Genomic DNA, 23,669 nt, shown 5'->3' on the forward strand with positions numbered 1-23,669 from the left:
AACGACACATATTGCAACAAAAAATAAATAAAATCTAAAAATTGCAATTAAAATCAAAAGTTTCTTGAAATTTCGTTTAAATAAAATCGTTAAAAAGTGATTATAAGTGGTGCTGACTAGAGAAAAAAAGACTAAATAATCTTCTATTTGGAACATCTTTGCAATGTTTCAAACTGCATCGTGTCATGTTTCAACTCCCATCATGCACCAGTAACGTTTAAGATCAAAACCTGCTGATCTGTTTTTCAGCAGAAGCTATAGCCAGTTTTAAATTCCAAGAATATAAAATATAATTTGCACCATTTTTTCATTTCAATGAACTTGAGTCTCATTGGGAAAAAAAAGTTGTGTGAATTGGTTCCTGTTTTCCATGAATGGTTGATCCCTTTTAGCAATTATTTAGAAAAAATAAAAAGAAGAAAACGAATTTCAACATTTTTTAGGAAGTTGAAGTTCATAAAAAAGTGTTTGTTTTTTTTTTCAGGCAGCTGTAAACAAGTGAGGGGACTTTTTGTAGGAAAGTGAAAGTGGGAAACAGAAATGATGCCCCCCTCCCCCCCAGCAGCCTGTCATGTTCTCTTATTAAGGAATTAAGCAACTTCACTTCCCACTAAAAAACAGAATGAGATCGTATCACATCCTCTAGTCTATCTTCTGATCACCAACAGATTCTCTGACCAGACCGTCCCTCTGGTGACACCTCCCCTGTTAATAAGAACGCCTCCCGAATAAAAGCACAGCGTCCCTTTAAAAAAAAAAATGCATGTGACAGCTATTGTAATTAGAGAACGATGCATTTTGAAATATCTTTATGACTATGGCTCGGTTTGCCGAAGTTCTGGATACAGTCCGGTCGTTTCTGACCTGGGCACCACCTGCGGATGTCCACGCTCTGCTGGACGGTTTGGTGACAGAGCAGGTCATCTCGGAGGGGTACAGGCACAACCTGAAGCTGTGGCGACTTGATAAACCAGGAGACCAGGAGACGAACGACGCGCTGGGCCGGAGCGGAAAATGGTTGAGATCTTCTGTTGGTCACCTTTCGTTGTCTGAAGATTTGGAGACCAGTTTAGGGTCCACGATGCTCCTGCACAACTGCAATCCCAAACTGATGCAGGAACTGATGGAGGAGAAGGACACACTTCTAAGCTTCTTGCCCACCTACCAACACAATCTCAGATTCAGTGATGAAACACAAGAACTGCTGATTGGTGAAGAATACATGCAGAAGCTTGGAAATGATAGTGAAAGACTCGAGACAGGGAATTCGGAGAATGGTGAGGAGTGGTTAGAAGAAGCTGCAAGGAGGATAGCTGTACCTCTGTGGCAGAACTGGCACAAAGGAAGGGATATGTTGCTGTCTTTGGTTCCCTGTACGGCTGCTTGTGCAACAGGTGACAGCATGGTGTCCGACCGAGCGGGACAACACTCGTTCCTGGACATGGAGGAGGAAACAGAGTGGGAAGCTGCCAAATTTAACTGTACCTCGTTGGGATTCATAGATCCATGCTTGAGCGACACACTTGATCTGCACTTTGGAGACTTTTACTCGTCTGCAGCTGACAGTTCAGCAGGGCTGAACATCGATACCTGCGAGCTGGAGGAAGAAGCAGGAACTGACTCACCTGTTGAAGCCTGTCGAGCGGCTGAAACAAATGATATCACTGACAACCCTTGGGTCTTGAGTTTGGCTGACAGGACAACAGAAGGGATCGATGAGCAGCTCAGTTTGATGGATGCAAAACATAGAAGAAACTATCCACTCCTGGAAAGCATCAGTGGAGATTTGCTTCACTTACTGACGGACTTTGAAAACACCACCAAAGAAAACTCGTACTCAGATCCCATCAACAAAGAGAGCCTTAGTTGTTGCTGGAATGAATCCAATGCACCACCACCATGCCGCACTGACAGAGCACCCCCTGAGAGCGTAAAGTCATACCACGGTAAGTTCATGCTCGATTTATTGGAATTAAACCTCATCGCTTTATCTGCAACATGAAGTTTGTGGTTTGTCAAAGCGCTGACATCAGTTTTTTTCACTATAACTTGAATAACTTCTTTTCTTCTCATCTGCAACTGTTAATCTTTAACACCTGAGGCGTCACCGGTGACGCTTAAAATCTTTAACATTTTGTAACTTTTCAACTGCTTGCACGATTAATGTAACGCCACTTTTCTCCTTCAGAATCGACTGAATTTACGTTGATCGTGTTAACAATTAAAAGATTACAGTAAATCAAAGAACATAAACACTGGAGCTCTGGTGTTAAAGTGTTAATATAACCAGAAATACCAGAAATTATGGGAAAGGCTGCATATCAGAATCATTTGAGTGTTGGCACCACACGTTTGTTTTCCTTTTTATTTTTTTTTTTACCTCCACAATCTCCAGGTACTTTCCTCAACCTCTCTCATTGCCTCACCCTCCTCCCTCCCTGCACTCCCTCGGGCACCTGAAGGGGTAGCAAGACTCTGCACCATTTATGTTTGATTCAAGCTGCTTTCATTTTCGATTTCAACCACGGCTGCATGAATAGTTTATTAATTCATCTTGGATTAGTGTCAGTCTGCGTTTGTGATGCAGCTTCATAGAGTGATGGCTCTGACCCTCTTTTGAGATATTTTGCATTTTTATTCAGATTATGCTGTTTTTAGAAAAAAGGATAGCTGTAATTTTCCTGAAAAATATTTTCTGCAGAGCAGCAGTAGTTCATTAGAAGGGACCAAAATCCAAAACACACCTTAGGTGGTGTGCCAAACAGGATAAACATTTATCAAACACTCTAAAACTAAATTTTTAAAACTTTAAAACCGTAACTTTTTAACATAATTATGAAGTAATTATGTAGCATTACCTGCGATAATGCTAGTGTGAATGCTGTAAGCTGAATTTGACCACTGAAGATGATAGCTGAAATCACTGAAGCTAATAGCTGAAAACTCTAATGCTGATAGCCAACAAAAATATTAGCTAAATGACAAATTAGCCTAAGAAACCGTAGGTTAGCCTAAACAGCTAGCATGTAGCTGAAAAAGTAGCTGAACTTCAAAATAGCCTAAAACAAACTGAGAAGACTAAATTAGCAAAAACAGCTAGCGTGTAAATATTAGCCTAGCTCCAAAACAGCCTAAAAACCTTTAAAAGTTTAGATGACTTGAACGCACACCTAAAAACAACAGTGATAGTTCTGAGAAACTAGTATCAGTTGAATGACATAATGACTTGTTATGTGGTTGACCAAACAGGTAAACAGGTAGATCAGGTGCTTTCCGTTTGAAACGACCTGCTGGTGTCTGAGTGAGATCAGCAGTAAATGATTGTGCCTTTGTGCCATTTGCCTTTGGTCTTGGAAGGAGCCGCGTGAAAGAAGACATTAAGTCAAACATTAATATTGATCCCATGCTTGTACAGTACAGGGCACAGGAGAAAACACTGAGAATTATAATGTGGATTCACTTTCACACCACAGCAGACAGAATCCTCTGGTCACATGGATACAAAAGCTGCTTGTTTTGGAGGCCATGTTGCATGACAAAAGGACATCTGGTTTGACCATCATTTTTGAGAACATGCTTCACCTGTGAACTACACGGCGTTTGCTAACATTTTGCTTTTTTTGGCACATGTCAGTGGAACATCTCATGCCAAAAACTGCTCAAACTGGTTGATCTGTTTGGTCCAAACCAGACAATAAATGAGTTATCAAACATAAGAAAACAAAGTCAACTGTCTTTTAAGTAGATACTCAATTTGGGACCAAACAGGCCAGAATGACAGCACCCAAGCATGGCTCAGAATCAACACTAGTTCATGGTACATAGTCACTGGCAGTTTCTTGATTTTGTTCTGACAGAGTTCAGTCACAAATAAAATTAATTAGAGAATTCTATTACACAAGGTCAAATGTGTTTTTATATAAGACCCACACCGATCATCTTTGGATCTATTTAAAAAGTGTTCCCAATGGTCTTTTGATTATAATTATGCAGTTTTTGGCAAATATCCAAAGCCTGTAAACCTGTGTCGCTTTCCAGGACATAGTTTCTGCAGAGTGACAACAGTTCATTAGAAATTCACCTATAAGTTGTGGGTGAGAGGGTTGATGTAGAGCACCCTCACCCTTCCCCTCCCTGTTACTGAGAGCTCTCTGTTTACATGCTAGCTTACAACCCCTCACACTTTCGTCTTGACGTTAGCGGTTAGACAAAGATGGTAAACATGATCAACTACATTTTTTGTTTGCTCCTGATTCACAACTATTTAAATATTCAGAAAGGCAATTTAACATTTAATTCCCTTATGTATGTCCTCCGTTACTAAAAATTGCCACAAGAACATGCTAAAAACACAGAAAACACGAGAAGTACGAGTATATCAAGCTGATTCAACTCAGATTGATCTATTCATTATCTATTCATGTCAGCAATTAGTCACTTTTAAATACCAGAGTCAGCCATGGTGTCCCTCAGGGCTTTGTGCCAGGACAACCAGCTTTCTTAGCATTTTACTTTGAAATTCAGTTCTCTGCTAAATTCAGATTAAACTGACGGAGTTGGCTGAGTTGACCCCACCTTGGTACTTTACCTGCCCGTTTAACAGTTTTGAACACTAATATATATATTTTTAGCAAGAGCACATTTTTAAAAGCCCACCTAAAAAGAATGCATTGAACTCTCCTCTTTTCTATGTGATATTACCAAAGATAGTAGACTTTAGATGACTGCCTCTACCAACTCAGTCCTTCCTCTGTTTGTTTTTGTAGTCTGTAGAATTAAAGTCGGCACCTTTCCTCAATGGCTCTTTCAGAGCTCGTTTCCCTTCAGTGGACATATTTTCCATTCCAAACCACATCTACAGTGTTTGTTTGGTAAAGGTTGTTAAGGCTACCATAAGTCGTCAACCACACCTACAGCTATGTTTCTATTAGAGGAGGTGTCGGGCACAGGCAGCTTTCCTCGCTGCTCTGTTTATGTTCATGCATTCATCAACAGCTCTGATCTGTCACACTACAAATGCTACTAGACTCTAGGTGTCCTGCATTGATTTTATCCAGCTAGTCTTTTATGTGTTGCGGAATGCAACACACCCGGCAAGGATGATCCAGACCCAAGGAAGACCACGCCCCCTTTTAGTAAACCATTTAGCTATCATGAATAATACGTTTATCGGAAGAGGAAAGACTTGAAACCAGACTGCTCTCTGGCTATGTTGCAAAGGGGCGAAGTACTGATTTAGACCGATTGAAAGGTTAGTTAAAGATAAAAGCAACAGCCTGATTATTGTTTTAGCCAAAGGGCAAAAAGTAATTTTTAACAAGGAATATTTTGTGTTGTTCAATTATTTACCAGAACAGGCAGTTCTTTGCCATAAAAGCTGTTGGATTTTAAAAAGTTTGTACGAATACCCTCAGAATGTTAAAAAAATCACAGATAACAAGCAGGCTGACTCTCATCCAGAGCTATACTGACGTCCCTGTTAGTAAAAAGATGTTAAAGTTTTCAAATTAGCAGGTCAAATGCATAACATATCTGGATGATTTGTTTGTTAACATTTTCAAAACAAAAAAAAGCATCAATTAAATACAGACAAAGAAGACGAGTATCATATTTTCCACAGTCTAGCACACACTGGACTATAAATGAATGGTCTATTATTGATCTTATGTCATATATAAGATGCACCACACTATAAGCGAGACAAGTCAAAGATAAGTCTGTCTGTCAGACTTTCCCAACTGTAACTCTAGACCTTGTTTGTGAGACGCTACACGTTAGCCAGTTTAGCAATGTTAGCCACGTTAGCCACGTTAGTCGCGTTTGTCGCGTTGGCGTATTCAAAATACCAGTAACTACCTATCTTGTTTACAATATATACAAAAAACCCACCAATACCACTAAAACAAATGGTACCGTGACTACGCTAATTCTCAATCCACTACATGTTAGCCATGTTAGCCGCGTTAGTGTATACACAATGTCACCAAACCAAACATTTTGAAAGAGTGCTGTGTACTTCTCAAAATTGCTTCTACATCAATAAACATAGCTAAAAATAACCCTTATATAATCCCCTCTAGATTATGAGGCCCTTTTTTTTAATGATTAACACTTTTAAGTGCATTTTACAATGCGGAAAAAAACAGTACCAACTTCAATCTGCAGTTCGTGAAAGGTTTAATCAGACATAACCATCCATGATGTGATGTAAACAAACTTTAAGTAAAACTTTCTAAAATAAATAAACTTAGATGTAGCTTTAGCCTACAAGTTACACTTCCAACATTAAAATGGGATGATAAATTAAGTATCAGATGATAATTTCTGAACACAAATTTGCACTAACACTTAACCCTCCAACACCGGAGCTCTAACTCCAGTGTTTCGACAACTGTAAATCTTCAACGGTTTATGCAATTAACGTCACTCCAGCGGATTCTGAGGCTGAGAAAAGCTGCTTTTCTCCATTATGTCAAACTCACCGTTAGTAATGTGTTGTGTTTTGGTGCACAGCTGACATGAAAAGCCACTTTCCTCTGTGTCAGAATGAGATGATTCACATTGATTGTGTAAACAGAGATTTATGACGCCGCCTACCAAATCTGGACTGCACTCTTTAGTACTTGTACTGGATGACTCAGTTGTCTGGGTGCAGGACAGGCATGAAGGAGACCTGGGTTAGCTTCCAAGGCCGTGCAATGAGCTAAATCAAGTCTGGGTCGTCGGACAAGACCCGTCATGGCCTTCTATGGCCCTCCTGTGCCTTGAAAATACAGGATTGTGCCTTGAATGCCTAGAGACCCATACTATGACCATATCAGTTCATCTGTCCATAGGTTTTATATTAAATGCTTCTTAATAACACTACCCACTATATTGACCAGGCTTGGGACAGGCACAAGTAGGACACTGGTTTGTGCCAAGCTGCATTTTTATTTGCATTTATATATGTTTTTGACTGTCCATCTTTATGGGTTTTTTCCTTATTTGTCTTTAATTTGATTTTTTGTGGATATTTTTAAATTTTTTTGCTTTTTATTTCTTTAGTTAATTGTGAATTTTGCTGGCATCACTTTTTTTGGGGGGGGTTGTCATAGCATTTAAATGGGGCATTGTTCCCCCTTGCCCAAGTCTATATTCGGCCATACTTCCCCTTTTACCCTCTCACAGTTCTTTAAACAAAGTTAGCTTACTCTCTCTCTTTTCTGTCCAATCCATACACAAAACAAAACAATGACAAAAACAAGCTTTAATTTACCTTTAAATAGATGGGAATTATATAAAATTATTAAATGTATTTGCTCAAGGAGTACGTCTTTTTGTCTGTCCAAAATATTTCACCAACGAGTCCTTCTACCGCAGGGGTGTCAAACTCAATTGCACAGGGGGCCAAAATCCCAAACACACCTTAGGCTGAACCGGATAAACATTCATTAAACACTCTAAAACTACATTTTTGAAACTTTAAAAAAGTAACTTTTTAACATCACTATGAATAAAAACAAGCAGGAATATTATTTCAAAATGAATCAACTTAAACCTTGAAAAACTTTCAGTATTTTGCTCTCAATAAAAATATATCATGTCAAAATTATACAAGTTAGAAATAAACTATACATTAAAAGAAAAAAACACTCAAATTTATTTACTTTTATGTCATTTTATATGAAGAATTACACTTCTAAACATCACAAAATATTTTTATCTCCATAAAACATATCTAAAGTACTACGCAGTTTCCCCTCCTGAGCCTCCATCGCCTGGGCCGCAGCTCGCTTGGACTGCCAGCGCTGTGCCACTTTTTAAATTTGTATCCCTGTGTTAGATAGGACTCCTAGGCTTGTTCAGATGATTTTAGACAACAATTATTAATTGTCTGTTGGAAAATGTCAGTGTCATGTGTGTGTTTCCTATCCAAAATTACCCAACAAATCGTTTTTTGTTTTGTTTTTGTCACTGACTGTTGTTGTTGTTTAACATGGAAGAAGTGAAAAACTTTAAACAACCATGACAAACATGAAAGATAAACCATCAGCGGCATCCAAAAAAGAGTCATTGTGAACATCCATGAGAGGGGGATACAAATTCTGGCAGGGACCTTGACACAACTCTGGTACGTATCAGCTGCCTAAGCCCCCCAGGCCACCTCGGTTAGCCCTTACTTCCAGGATGCACCACCTGATTCCAGGATCACCACTACAACAGGCACCAGATACACTACGACTGGAGCTCCGAAATGTTCCAGACTAATGGAGAACAGGAGTTAAAGGCCCGGTCCTACTGGCTTTCACTACCATATCACGGCTGGAGCACGGAAGAAATTTCATCCCCGTGGTACAGACGCTGTACGCAGTGGAGTGGCAGTGCAATGGCCAAGATGTGGCAGCTGATTCGATGCGCATACACGCGGTATAAAATTTGGCTGCAGTTACATGCGGAAAGAATTATTGAACTGCACAAAAATTTAGACCGCAGGTGAGTGCGTGTGGTACCAGTGTTACAGCCGTGCAATGGCCGTTGAACAGCAGTGCAACAGCAGTTTCAGTGCAAGATTGAGCCATGGAGCAAACGCCGACAAACACGGTTAGACACAGAAATTCCCCGTTCGTGCACGGCTATAGCACGGCTGTTTTCCCGGCCAGTGTGCGTTTGTTCTGCTTAGAGTAGCTGAGTGCGGGAGGACGCACTTGCACGTGATTAAGCAGTGCTCGGGCAGTGGAGTGGCAGTGGAATGGACTCCAGTGTCCACGAACATGCATGAAGTTAGCGCGTCTAAGTGCATGTGGTAAATTTTCCTAATTTTTTTACCCGTGATATGGCCATCAAATCCTGTGGGACCGGGCCTTAAAGACCCCTATTCCCTGCAAATCCTCACAGTACGTTTTGGTCTGCCAAGTCTTTCCATCCTTCCACAGTCTACTGTTAATCATTACAGTGCCAGTGAAGTTACAACTTGTCTTTATGAATACAAATTAAAAAAAAATAAAAAAAATAGTACAAATAAAAACTTTAATCGTTATTTTTTTTTAATAAAATTTCTAAAAACATCAAACTTAGAAGCAATTTCACAATATAGATGTATTCTGTAACCTTGAAATCCTTCCAATAAAAACAGCGTTTTTGATATATATATATATATTTTTTATCAAGCCTTTGTTTTAACAGGAAATCCCATTGAGATTAGACCTCTGTTTCAGGGAGACCTGAGCCGAAGGCATCAACACTAGAAAATAAAATACAGTTAAAACAATAAAAAATAAAATTACAATAAAATGCAATTAAAATGAACTGCATGACAATAATTAAAAGGTAAATCAAGAGTCAGGTCAATATTCCTTTATTTGTTCTTGTCACATTTCTGTGATGATGGAGGACAAATGAAGAAAATTAAGCTTCAAAGTGCATTTCTGAGTAATTCTTTCTCAAATTATTATGGTGTTTAAAACTGACATTTGAAAGTGTTTATTTGTGATGTAGTTGGCCACACGCTCTCTGCCATGCTCGCAATGAGGAAGGGGGCGGGGTTGCCCAGTGCTGATGATCCCACGTATCATCTACTGCAGGAACTATGTCCCAGAAAACAATACAGGTTTTTGGATTTTGGCTAAGAAACAACATAGATCCATAGGGGATCAATGTGGGATTTTAAATAAGGAAACCTCTAGAAGGGGTCATGAACAGACACTGATTAAGCACCCTGATTGGTCAAGGTTTAACACATGTCTATGTGCCTCATTATTGTTGTGAAGTAATGCACAATGCCTTCTAAACAACTCAGCAATGTGTAGTTTTGTCCTAAATATGCAAAAAAACAAACAAACAAAAAAAACCAGAACATTTCTGTTTTAAGCATTTGTGGATATACTATTTTGAAAAGGTTCCTGTTTTTTATGCACTACACAAACATTTCACAAGGTCATTAACACAGACTTGCACTTCGTGAACGTAAATGGACTCTGAAAACACACCCAGAGTGTTTTTTCTTCAAACAGGTTTTCCCTCGACAAGAAAAGGAACAAAACTAAATTAGGTCAAGCTCCAACTCGAGTAGCCTTTTTACAACAGGGTTTTATGATTTAACATAAAATAAAATAAATTAGAAATGACTAAATAAAATGCCAAGATGATGCACATAAAGAGGAATAAATGCAAAAATATGACGATTAAAATTGCAATAGGAGGGGAGATAGAAACAAGAACAGAAACAAAAGGCAAAAAATAGAGAGACAAACCTTCTTTTCTTTAATTTAGTAAACATTAACAACATTTCAGACATTCTTGGTCACTGAAGCAAAAACATGACAGAGAATGAGTCTACTATCCCACCTCATGAAAAACTAAGCCAGATATCCAATGACAAATTTGAGTGCATTAAGGAATTATTTTAGAGAATAAAAATCCAATTTTAATTTGGTTTATTTGTTAATTTAGGAAGTGGATTTTCTGCTTTTTGTAAACTTTGCGCAGATTTGATTTGATTACGTTTAACATTTAGTGAAATAATATTTATTTTGTGAGCTGATGTCAGAAAATGGCTGTTGCTGATGTTGCTGCTCCTCGGTGGGGAAAACCAAGCCCTCCGCACTGGCTCTGCATCAGCGGGAAAGCGAAAGTAAAAGCAACATTGCGCGCAAAGACTGTACTGTACTGGGTCATCTAAGGATAGCAGAAGCTGGCACTTGAGGCTGGTTAAACACAGTTCGGATGGGAATTCGTCATAAAAAGAAATTAAAAAGAAAAGCAGAGAGGACCGGGGCATCTTGCTGCGCGACAGGTACAGCTCCAAAATGTTTCCAAACTTTAATGGCGCATGGTGGATGTGTCCAAGGTGCGCAAGAACTAAAAAATGTCTTATTATCGCTGTTTTCTTCATGCATGTGCGCGTATTTGGACTAGGGGGTGATTTTAAGGATTTTTCTACAACTATTTGACGGAAGTTACTTATTTAAGAGTTGGATTCCAAAGATGCGCTCTTTGTGAGGTGCGTCTTTGGTGATCACAAAAGAGAAAATACAAATAAATGTTTGTTTTTGGATGAAAAGAAAGGGAAAAAACATAAGTATTTGTCTTAGTTGCACTTATAGTAGTTTAATATTTATTTATCTTGCGTTTGACTTTTTGCGAGCTCTGGAAACTTTGGTAACTTGTACTGCTCGTGCTCGCCGTTTTTCACCAGAACGCGCAAAGTGCTTTGAAGAATAAATGAAAGCTTTTGTGTTTGATCTTATCAACTGGTCTAAAGCCGATTCTTTCAATTTGAATTGGCTCCTGTAGGGCGTGGCGAGCTTGACCATGTGTGTGCGCAATGAGGTCATCGGGCGCAATTGCAAGAAATCCAACATTTGCGCAGCTGTCTTGGTGATGTGGGCGGATGGTAATCACTGTAAATTACAGGCTAAAAGTTACGTAAAGACAAAGGGCTTTAAGTGAACACAGGATCAATAAAACTGACTTATTCTTTTGGGGGGGACTTTAGACAGCATGAAACACTGGCTGGCTATGACTAAGAAATTGTCCAAAAAAATTGCGTTTCCGAGTATTTCTTTATTCAAATAATTGTAAATCAGGAGCAGATGAAAAAGTGCTGTTGATAAAAGGTGTAGCCATTCTTATGCATCCACTTGTAGACAAATAGATCCATGAACGTCTTTGTTTTCCTCGACTCAAAACTGTCGGACGTGCACCACTGATGTTAGGTTGAGGGCTGTAAGCTAGCGGAAAAGAGTGCAAACAGATGGATAATAGGAAGTGGGGGCGGGCTCTCTCTAATGTTTTGAGTTTTAATATACTGCATATTCAGGCGCAGTATAAAAAAAGCGATTGATTTACTGTATTAGAAGAAAAAAAACTCGACTAGAGCAAAAATAACCATTTATGACTGTTTCGCTTGAGATACTTTGTGGTTTGGCTTCCATGGACTGCTTTGTTTTCTTTTGGCGTACATTTTGTTTGGCTGTGCCATTCCGTCTCAGGTTACAGATCTGATGAAGCAAAACCCCCGGGATTCACAGGCCGCATGGCTAAAGGTGTGTCGCCTTTGGCTGCACTGCACTGCAAGCCACTTCAATGATGACATTGAAAAGTTAGGAAAACCCCAAAGGAAACAAGTTTGAATTAAACACCTCAACCCAAACTAGAACACGCTACTCCATTGTGTTTTTGACCAACTTCAAATAAAATCTACAATATTTTTACAGCTACTTGCTTTTATTTTTTGCTAAATATCAAGTGTTTGTGACTTGGCATTTATTATGATTCAGAAATGAGTAGCCAGTCAAGTGAGAGCCAACTTTCACTTTGCTTATCTGAATGGCACTCATTGATTTTTAACTCATCTGTTGACTTCCTGGGCCGCTTGTGTCATTAAAGGACAAACTTTGAATCTATTTTTGCTGTGAGACCCTAACCTTTTCTACCTTTTTGTGGCACAATTTCCTGGTAAAAACTCGACACGCTTCCTGGATGCCTGTTGTAGCACAGGGTGTGTCTTGACTTTTTCTATTGTTTTCTGATTCCTAGTGGATCTTCTTAATCGTAGGGCTAAAGAAGCCCAAGTGAAAATTAATTTTAAAAAATGCAAATAGCTTTAAAAATACAGCCTCCACTTTCTTGAAAAATGTAAATTTCCAAAAACAAAAATCCATGTCTTCCTTTTGCCTTTGCACTTACTATATCTGTTTTCACTTAAAGTTTGGATTTAATTTTTGTTCCTTTGTCTTCGTCTTGAACATACATTAACAGCTATCATAAATAAACTGACATGTTTTTATAGACTTAAATCCTGTCTGTATTTGTGTGTTTTTACATTCTAACCACAAAAAAATCTAACCATAACACTCAGAAGATACAAATACAGTCTTAAAAAAAATTGATTAAACAGCAAAATCTATATTTTTAAATGTTAGGTTTTTGTCACACTTAAAAAAGATACAGTATCATGTCTATTTTGTTTAAAACTTTAAAATTGACCTTAAGAGTTGGAGGAGAAAAGCAATTGAAAACGCCAGTGGATATTATGAGGATTATGTAATTATTTCTGCTGCTACTTCCCTGTTATGACTTATCACTTGCTACCTTCCCTCCTGGTTGATTTCAATGACATTTGCTCTCCGTTTGTGTGTTTGTTTGGTGTTACTAGAGGCCAAGATGCAGGAAGGAGATCAGGATACGTTTATCCATTCAGACATTCTTCCTGGTGAGTATCAAAACACTTTTTTTCTACGGTCCCTGAATGTTCTTCTGAGGAGAAAGTCTTGTTTCAGTTGTATGTGGCTCAGCTTCACAAAGATACTGATCGAGAAATAGGGAAATAGTCTGTTAAAGTGAGTTAATTTATATTATTACCATTTAATTTGTTGTCTGATTCTGAAGGATGTTTTATTCTGAAAATTTCTGAATTCTTTCCACCACATATGTCTGATGCTAAGTTCACACCGACCTCTGCAACACACATTCAAGGGGCTATTTCCAATGAAAAGTCTATGTAAACGCGTGTTTTGAGGCTTCCTCTCACAATCACTCTCAAACTAAACACAGGTTGAAAGTTAAACCAGGTCGAACTTTGACCAATTAGAGACTCTGATTTGATAATGTTGTATGCATGGAATCCCTTTTCATATACGGGAGTGCCAACAGTTTGTAAATTTATCATGCAGGAGAAATTAGTCATTTCAGTTAGCCCGGATGGAATTATATGACACCAAGTCTTTCATATATCAGAAAAACCCGGTGCACCACTTAGGTGGCAGACATGCAGTGGTAGATAAAGAAGAAGAAGCCCATCCCTGTTTGTCCAGTGTGAACACGAGAGAGTATACAGCCATTCAAGAACCCGTGTTTAGTGCGTTCTTGAACGTGGGTGTATACTAAAGGATTTCTTATACTAAATGAAAGCTTTTTATACTTTCATACAATATTAGACTTTTAGTTCATTTTTACATTGACCAACATGGAGCTCCAGACCAGTTGAAACTGGTTAGGGGGTGCTTCAAGGACCTCATCGGTACTTTTCCACTGAAAGACAAAGCTGAACAGCTGAGCCATTTTGGGGTGGGTGGAGGAATTCCTCTGTCCTTTCAGACATTGGTCTGAAGCCACACGGGGCCCGCCTCGGGATAAATCTATGAAGTCCATTTTACTGGACATTGTGTGTCATGCTGGCGACAGAGTGCGACTCTGATCCAACTTTTTATTAAAAGGACCAAATTCCAATTGAGTTTTATGATCACTTTCTTCCTCATCGACAAATTAGCAGGGATATTCTTACAATACGTAGCTTGAGACTCACTTACCTACGTTGGCTACTTCTTAAAGGTAAAGACTATTGCTAAATTGAAACAACTAAGGCAAGCCTGGTTAAGAAAAAGGAAAAAAATACAAATAGTTTCAGAAACTGTCTTTTTGTAGAATTAAAGAAGATCAGGTTAGGAGACAAAAGTGGAGTCAATGACTTTAAAAAAAATGCTGCAACTGGTTGTTATGAGCTAGCTCCTAATAGACATGCACACAGAAGAATCATGATTATTATTCCTTGTAGCAAAAAACACTTTAAGCATACAGAATAGATGGTTAAACTTGTTATATTGCTTTTGCTGAGTTCAAATACTTAGAAAATCGCTAAATGAAATTAAGATTACATTTTCCAGGTGGAACAATTTTACCAGAGCCATAAATACATACATAAATTTGTACTTGTATTTTGTTTTCAGCAGCTTTGTTCAATTGAATTTTCCTTTTCTTTAAATCGTCTTAACAGATTAAAAGATTTTCCTTTAAACACCAGAGCAGAGGGTAAACTATCAGATCCCTATTTCATAGCTCAATCCGTGACAATATTGTCTAACATTAAAGCAATGTGTGGTGCCAGAAAGTTTTGCTGTTTTAAAGTGCATAATTAAACAGTTTTGAAAGATGTTTCTGAGCATATAACTATGCAGTATATAAACATTTTATCATCTGCATAACATGATATCTAGAGAGAAGTCTCTGTGCACAGGACAAGACTGAAAATCCAAAATAGAGGGGCTGCCGACATTATTAGATGAAAAACAGGTCTACTTTTAAATGTAAACCACAGTTATTGCAGGGATTTAGGGAGACATTCAACTCATCTGGGCTCTCTTTGCATGATACAGAATGAACACAAACCAGAAAGCCTCTGATTTAACACTCACTTAAATGATATTTAAAACCATTTTCTACTATAGTAAAAAGACTTGTATGTGTAGTTAGTTTAAGCTGTTGAATTTTAAATGTTTGCATGTGTAAATTGCATTTTTTTTGTATTTTGTCAATGCACAATTGCAAGTACACACACACTGTATGGTATGTGTTACAAGAATTGAACACACTCAAATCAGATGAGTCTATTTTCTTTCCATATTCTTGTAGAATTTTCTGATAGTGGAGGACTTGCATAAAGAAAACCAAGCACTAAATTACATTTCTGACTATTTTATCATTCAAATCATTGTGAATCAGGGACCGATGAAAAAATGGCTTTAAAAAAGATTTTGTTTGTTTTGTAAAAAATATGCTGGGTGGGGCACAAGCTCCCTCCTCCGTTCTATTCCGGCACATCCACTTGTAGACGACTAAATCCATGTACGTCTTGTAATATTAGGTTGGGGGTGGGAGGACTGTAAGCAAGTAGGTGGCCATGTAAACAGAGAGCTCTCAGTAATGAGGAGGGAAACAGGTTGCGTCCTGTCAACGGCCCCGCCCACAACTAAGAGGGGAATTTCTAATGAACTACTATAGAAATTATGTCTTTCACAGTTTTCTTTTTGCTTCAAATCGCATAATCGTAATTAAAATACCACTTACGAAAACTTTTACAATAAACAAAAAGATGATTGGAGTCGGTCTTTAAAAATGTGCATTTTAGTTCCACATTTATCTTATTAAACTTTCTACTGATGATGTCATCCTTTCTGCGATGATGCTCGCATAAACGGATTAAATCTGAAAATGTTTGTGTCCTTGCATGTAAGAGATGCTATCATAGAACCACAACGGCATGCAAAAAAAATCAAATGATTATTCATACGTCATATTACTATCTTAGATTTATGATAACTAGTGATCTTAGTCTGTAGTTGGAACATTTTGGCAAAGCTAATCTCCTTTTTATTGTTGGTCCACTGAAAATATTAAAATATCTTGGAAGAAAAGGTTACTGAAGTACCAGAAAAGTCTCACCTGATGGCGGTTGTTTTTCTCTGTTTCAGATGATTTGTCTGAATTCCTGGATGACAACTTTTTGGGTGAGCTAAAGCGAAATCTCTGAAAGACTATTTCAATTTAGAGGTTTACATTAGTGCAGGTTTAAATTCCACGTCCTCTCTGTTTGTTGCATCCCAGTGTCCCTCCTGGATCCAAATGCACTTGATAATGTTTTCAGCTCAATCAACATGGATGACATCAGTCCGCAAAGTAAGCATTTCTTTTTTTCTCTGTGACTCAATAAGAGTGAGTAACTTTGTTATGATGTGCACTTGAAAAAGTGAATTTTCTTGATTGAAATATCCAGGTTTTCTGATTTCCAGTATAAAAGATTTAGGAAAATTATCTCTCTCCTTCAGTAACTGGGCATTTATTGATGTCGGCCTCACCAGTTTTGTACTTACGACTTTTCCTCTCCAGTTCATTGTAAATTGAACTGCTTCACTGACTTTGTAAACTTCTTCTTTCTTGTTGCCATGGCAGCAGAGACCCCCAGCTCGTTAGACCTCATCGAGCCGAAGAAACCGCCAGGAAATTCAAAAAAGAGAAAAAGACAGAGACGTGAAGAAAGAACTTGTGAGTGGAAACAAATTTAGGCTTAAAGTGCAAAATGTTCCAGTTATTTGTTTCACAAAATACTTTTCTCTCTCTCTGTAAAGGCACCAATAAGAAACACACTACAAAAAAAGCCAGAGCAACAGGTGACAAATCCACACTTTCACTTATTTCACTTCCATATTCCATTTTGGGATATTGAAGCAAATTGCAGTTTCTACATGACAACTTTGTTTTTTATTTTCTTTTTTATGAGTCCCATTAAAGCATAATTACTCAACAAAGCATGGCATAAAATCAACAGCTATAACCTTCAGGTTAATTTTAGTTTTGCAGCTGTTGAAACTTTCCAAGTAAAAAAACTATCTCTAAAAAGTGTTTCCTCTTTCTCGTAGGTCAACCACAACCCAAAGAGCCACACACAGAGACGCCGTTCCTCCTGAGTAAGTTTCCCTGACTCGTGTTGGAAACAATATAGCACCACAATGTTTATGTTTGTTTAAATATCCGAATATTTATTCCTATCCCAGTTACGTCTTCAGCCTAAAGAGTAAGCGTGTCACACGTATGTGTAGCCGTGGTTCAGTTAAGAGTGAAAATAGGTCTTGCTGATCATGTTTAACTGAGTTCCCTTGTTGGTCTAGAATAGAGATCCAGAAACAGGAAGTTTCATTTTTAAAATGTCAAATGTCACTTTGATTATTCAAAAGATGAACTTCCATCTTTTTAAAGTTCTCTACACACATTAGGTCTGTTTTTGACGTGAAAAATGTTTGCAATTTATTTAATACAAAACTTTGGTTTGTTGGAAATGTTTAAAGATCCACTCTGATGAAATATATATATATGTATATATATTTTTAATATTTTTAAGATGTTCTTGTGGCATTTTTCTGACACATTTTAAGAAAATGTAGTTCAAAATTGCATTTCTGCATTTTTTTTTAATTCATATTGTTCTGAGTCAAGAGCAGATGAAAAAAATGTAATTTGTAAAGGATCGTATGTGTGACAGAAAATTGGCCCTTCCCCCAATAGGGAGGGGAATGGGGGCGGGATTGCTCTTGACCAACGGTTCTGCCCACAATTCAAAGGTCTAATAAAATAGTGCTGCTCTGCAGAAACTATGTCCTAAACAATGGCTTAAAATGGCATAATGACAATTATAAGACAACTGGGAACTATTTTACAGTAGATTCAAAGATGATCGAAGTGGGTCTTTAAAAACTTTATTTGTAGGATGTAACATTTCATTTTTTTTTGCAGGCAGTGATGCAGAATCTGGGCAGAATCCGGGAAGCGGCAGGACAGACCTCCTCGACACTCCGCCAAAAATCCTTCGCTTTTACCCGCCGCCGGCTGCCGCTCCAATTCCCATTCAGTTCATCGCTATTCCTGAGAACTCAGGGTATCAACTGGTCCAGCTGCCTCCACCCAACTCTTCTGTCATCAGACTTCCACTGCCAAACACTCCCACTACACCAACGTACATTCTAGGTAAGTTCACGGACGAATGTACTTGGAAGTTCAAAAAGGTCAAACTTGTGTTGTAGGAAAGTTTACAGAAACAAAACTGTTAAGAGTTTACTATTACTTTATTAGTTTCTCTGCCTTTTTAAATTGTAAAATGTTGTCTTTTTTATGTTTCATATCTTTGCTCGAACTTTGTTACAGTTCATGCTGACTCGCCTCCCTGCAATCGCCAAATACCCCCTTTGTCTCCTGGTGAGTACATCCATCACTGATGCAATTACTGTAGACATGATGTTTCCATTTGGATCAGACACTAAACCCCAGAGAACCAGAGAACAATTTTATACTGGAGTTTTAAAGTTTATATGACATTTTTTTGTTTGCTAGTTCATCTTGGGTTGCAGGGGGCCAGAAATAATGCAAATAAAGATAAATATAGAAAAAAATAAACATAAAAATCTGTCCATATTCCAGGGTTAAGGGTTCTAAACTCCTGCAGCACCTAAACTCCTGATTGCAGTCAAACTCCCTTCAGCTAAACCAGTGGACAGAATTAATTGGTTTTGGAAACAAGAATAAGAGTTAAGGTAGCTTTAGAGAATATTTTTTTATTTTTTATTCTAGTTTATATTATACATTTTAGTTTTTGCTTTTTAGTGTTCTAAAAAAGCTTTGCACACTTGTGAAACACTTTAGATTCGCTCAGAGTTTAAAGGCGGTATACAAATGGAATGCCTTAATGACATAATGGATTTCTATTGACTGTGCTTCACTCTGTTGTCTTATACTTGCAGTGGGTGGCGCTGTAGCCCCGATTCTGATGAGTTCATCCCCACCGGGTTCTCTATCAGACACAGCCAGCAAGGCTGTTTCCTCCTCCTGTGTGTCCCTTCGTTCTCCTAGTTGTGGTGAGGATCATGGTCACTCTCAGGCCTTCACCTTTGAGACCAACATATTCTCATTCCTAAGTCGTCACTTATTGACGTTTGGTTAGAGACCCCTTGGGTGTCCCTAACTCATTTTTTGATGCGCTGGCTGTTCCCATTAAATCACCGGTTCCAATCTCCGGGCCGTGAACCGGAACCTGTCCAGTACCGGGACGCGGAGTGCACTGTTAACGTAATCCGGTACTGGTTCACGTCCAATATCACGTCTGGGCTTGTTGGCATCAGGTACCACGTCTGGTACCAGGTTAGGTACAGTATTGCATCTGGTATTGTGTCTGGTGCCAGGTAAGGATTAGGTACCAGTACTGGGTTAGGGTACCATCTGTGTCCTGAAGACTGCGTCCGGTACCGAGTCCTGAGGGTTGTGGACCCTTGATTACACAAAGTCAAAAAATTATGTGTTGTGGACACCCAAAACGTCAAAAAGTTACGTAGAAGAGTCCATAACCAAATGTCAATATGTGACGACTTGTTGAGACATCTTTGTTCACAAACTTAATACAATTTCCATTTCAGATCAGCCCCCAGTGAAGGAACCACCTCAATCTCCCAGCATTCTGGACATTTGCCGTAAGGAAAACCTTCTCTTGTGTTTTTAGTTTTGGAGCAGTTTGGTAACCATTTGGATTTTATCTTCCAGAGAGAGTAAAGGACTACATTCAGGCAGCCAAATCCCACATGTACCAACTGTGCCTGGAAATGGAGGAAGGCCTGAGCATTATGTCTCATTACGTAGACCCACATGTTACCCAAAGAGAGATTTATCGCTTAGGAAAAAGCACCAACAAATGTTCAGACAAGGAGTTTTCCATCACTGGACGTACACACAGACTGAAAAACTCCCTGCAGCTGAATCAGGTACGTCTACATCATTTATTGAGGCTGCTTTTCAAATGGCGCATCATGCAGATTGAGAATAAAGTTGAATTTAGCTCACTGGGAATTATGTTTCTACGTTTCCTGCCAGATCTTTGAAAGCTCTAACGAAGGGAAATCTAGACGTTGCATTTTGCTGCTCGGAAACGCAGGAATGGGAAAGACCACTTTGATCAAGAAGTTGTGTCTTGACTGGTCCAGGGACTCTTTTCCTCAGTTTGACTTTGTTTTCCTACTTGATGGGAAAGGACTCACGTTAACGGAGCCGGTGCACAGTCTTCAGACCCTACTTTTGGATCTTTCTTCCATTGCTCCTTGTTGTGTTGATCCAGATGAAGTATACGCTCAAGTTCTCGCAGCCCCGAAACGCGTCCTCCTCATTTTCGATGGCTTTGATGAGCTACGGGACTATGAGAGCCTACTCCAAACTCAGGAGAAAGACTGTGTGACTCTACTGCAGAAAGACAGCAAGATGCAGACCTTCACAGTTAGGCAACTGTACTCCGCCATTCTTCAGAGGCTCCTTCTCCCAGGATGCACTCTGCTCCTCTCCAGCCGGCCGAGAGGCGCTGGCAGTCAGCTACTCCGACGGGTAGATGCCCTTCTGGAGGTGTGTGGCTTCACCTCAGACAGTATCGAGACTTACCTGACTCATTATTTCACCGATCCTGACTTGAGGGCGTCTGCTTTTGAGTGCTTAAAAAGTAGCAGCTACCTGCACCATCTGTGCTGGAACCCTGCGCTCTGCCGGTTAGCGTGCATGGTTTTAGAGCAGGGCAGAAGCTCCGAGGACCTGCCAAGAACTTTGACTGAACTATGTCATCAAGTTGTCTGTCTGAAAATGGAAAAACATGCAAGGGGCTCAACTGTATGTGGTAGCGCTCAGACACAGACTTCTGCAGACTCTACGCAAGATAGTCCAACAGAACTTTCAAAGAATTCTCAAGAAAGGATGTTGAGGAGAAAGTCCCCAATTAAAACCAGAGGAAGGGTGAACAAATCCAAGAAAGCTAAAGAGTTGGGAAAACAGGAAGACGATAAGAATAGACATAATCTGTCTAAGAATGGAGATGAAAGTGATAGTAAGGACTTGCTGCTTCAGCTGTGTGCTTTGGCGTGGGAAGGGGTTAAAGCCAACTCCTCCTCAATCCCCAGGGATCGAACCATTCCAACGAAAGTCAAGGTTTTCGGCATGGGCATGGGCATTCTCCATCCTCAGAACCTAAGGAGGAGGCTCTCAAATGAAGACAATAGAAATTTGGAGAAGAAAAGAGTGGAAGGACAGAGCGAGAAAAAAGGAAAAGATATCAACAGTGCTGATTGTAAGGATCTCATTCTGGTCTGGACCTGCGCTTTTCTGCAGAGTTATTTGGCGGCTGTCCATTTGTCTTTTTCAAGGTAAGCTAAACACAGCAGTGAAACTTTTCCCAATGACACAGTTGGCGGGAAGCCCCTTTTCCTGTTTACTTTCATTTTTGATTTTGTATTCCCCTAAAGTTCTTAATCTTGTGTTTTCAGGAATGTCTTAGACCGCTCCTTTCTCCAGGCCCTCCCTTTCCAAACGGGTGCGAAATGCCGGCGGCGGCCCAAAAAAGAGGAGCTGGAGCTCACTCAGAGAATTGTGGTTGGGCTGCTGTACCACAAAAAGGAAAAGCTCCAGCACCTCCATTCACAAACAGAGACTGTCTTCAGAAATACGCTGACCAGCAGACAGGGTTTGGCCGCAAAACACCTGGCAGGTCTTTCCTACTCCAACCTGGTTCCTGCTCAGGTCCTGGAGCTCTGCAACTATGTTTATGAAGCAAGCGTTTCTCAAGAAAGCAGTAAGAAAGGTGCCGGAGGCACAAAGCTGGCCACTCAGCTGGCTGAAAACCTTCCAGAATCACTCAGGTTTAACGGGGTTCCTTTCAGTCCACCTGATGTGTTTGCCATGAAAGACGCTCTGCGGAGAGGAGGGGCCGAAGGCAGAAACTTCTGCTTGGATTTGGAAAACACTGGGATACAGATCAGTGGACTCAGAGCTCTGATGAGCCTCAACAACATCAACTCATTCAGGTAAAATTGCTACGCACCATATTTATCACTACCAGATGAATTTGACCTGAAAACGAGCAAAACAGAAGTGCCTTTACATCACAAATCATCCCAATGTAGAAGTTTTTTAGGCTTTTAATTTGAAAGGAGGATTGTGATTACTCATTTGTTCAAAAAATGTTTAATCAAACTGGAAAAAGGACTAAATAGGTTAATAATGTGAGTGTGTGGGCTTGCAATAAATGGATTTAACCACACTGGAAAACAGTAAAATGAGTCAAATGAAGTTCATGAAATCTGCAAACCAATCTGAAAACTTTGCACCTCAATTCATTTGTTAGGTCTAAACATGACTCTTTAAAGCTGAAATTCCATCAGTTGTAGAAAAATAAAGTTTTGGTTGGGTATGCGTAAAGTTCAAGAAAGGTCAGAACAAACTGATTAAACAAAGAAAGATTGGCAGTTTTACATTGGGATAAACAGGGACTGGCTTGAATTTGTGAAAAACCACTTAGTGGTCACAGAGGGAAGTGCAGTGGTTCCATTTATTTAATTTGGTTTATATGATTCATTGTGGAAGTAAGTGTCCCCCCAAAGGTCAGATGGGTGGTACCCTTGTCTTTTTCAGTTTAAATAACTCTGGTGTAAAGTGAAAGTCCCATTAGTTGTCACACACCTGGGTGTGTGAAATTTGTTTCCTCGCTTTTGACTCATGCCTGGGGGAGGGGTGAGCTGTGGTCACAGCTGCTTTTGGTTCAACCCCCCCCCCTGAGTGTCAAACAATTATAGTTACAGAATATTTTACTAAACTTACCAAACCATTGTTATATAAGGATCATTGATTTAGCCATCAGTGCAGTTAAACATTGTGGTTACACAGTAAGATCTATGATGATGAATTGAAATTCTATGATTTGTTCATGTCACGGGCTGCACGGTGGCGCAGTGGTTAGCGCTCTTGCCTCACAGCAAGAAGGCCCCGGTTCGAATCCCGGCTGGGACCTTTCTGTGTGGAGTTTGCATGTTCTCCCCGTGCATGTGTGGGTTTTCACCGGGGACTCCGGCTTCCTCCCACCGTCCAAAAACATGCTTCATAGGTTCATTGGTGACTCTAAATTGCCCCTAGGTGTGAATGTGAGAGTGGATGGGTGTGTGATTGAGGCCCTGCAACGGACTGGCGACCTGTCCAGGGTGAACCCCGCCTTCGCCCATCAGTAGCCGGGATAGGCTCCGGCACCCCGCGACCCCGAAAGGGACTAAGCGGTCAAGAAAATGGATGTTCATGTCACTTTTAGTGTTTAAGGATATTGTTTTTGTGTATTTGTGTGAAACATGTTTTGAAATTGTTCAAAGGTTATGGTTTTAACCCTGTAATCCCCATTAACATAAAAACATGATGGAAAATTCAATCTTTTTAGAATTAAGATTTATTTTAAACCTGTTGATGAAATCCACAAGAATGTTAGTTTAAGATATGAAAATATTGACATGAATGATCAGGAAAAATGACCCTAATTTACCCACTGTCTCAAATTGAATCCACATATATTTAACATGGTG

At 39.4% G+C, this 23,669-nt stretch overlaps 1 protein-coding gene across 3 annotated transcripts in view; it reads left to right on the plus strand.

Annotated features, from left to right (window-relative positions):
• Positions 1–221: 221 nt before the first annotated feature.
• ciita (class II, major histocompatibility complex, transactivator) overlaps positions 222–23,669 on the plus strand; it is a 28,890-nt gene continuing 5,442 nt past the window's right edge. The window contains exons 1-14 of one of the 3 annotated variants that reach the window (XM_036213331.1): positions 222–1,946; positions 13,139–13,195; positions 16,230–16,265; positions 16,363–16,434; positions 16,711–16,800; positions 16,884–16,925; positions 17,175–17,222; positions 18,046–18,276; positions 18,454–18,504; positions 19,047–19,160; positions 19,716–19,769; positions 19,840–20,057; positions 20,167–21,473; positions 21,594–22,130. In XM_036213331.1, the coding sequence (XP_036069224.1) occupies positions 812–1,946; positions 13,139–13,195; positions 16,230–16,265; positions 16,363–16,434; positions 16,711–16,800; positions 16,884–16,925; positions 17,175–17,222; positions 18,046–18,276; positions 18,454–18,504; positions 19,047–19,160; positions 19,716–19,769; positions 19,840–20,057; positions 20,167–21,473; positions 21,594–22,130 (3,992 nt within the window). In that variant the 5' untranslated portion in view covers positions 222–811. Of the gene's footprint in view, positions 1,947–10,494; positions 10,775–13,138; positions 13,196–16,229; positions 16,266–16,362; positions 16,435–16,707; positions 16,801–16,883; positions 16,926–17,174; positions 17,223–18,045; positions 18,277–18,453; positions 18,505–19,046; positions 19,161–19,715; positions 19,770–19,839; positions 20,058–20,166; positions 21,474–21,593; positions 22,131–23,669 lie in introns of those variants that run through there. The other 2 variants (XM_024271856.2, XM_036213332.1) reach the window with 2 other exon arrangements.

Source organism: Oryzias melastigma, linkage group LG8 (genome assembly GCF_002922805.2).
Source record: "Oryzias melastigma strain HK-1 linkage group LG8, ASM292280v2, whole genome shotgun sequence".
NCBI classification, from domain to species: domain Eukaryota; kingdom Metazoa; phylum Chordata; class Actinopteri; order Beloniformes; family Adrianichthyidae; genus Oryzias; species Oryzias melastigma.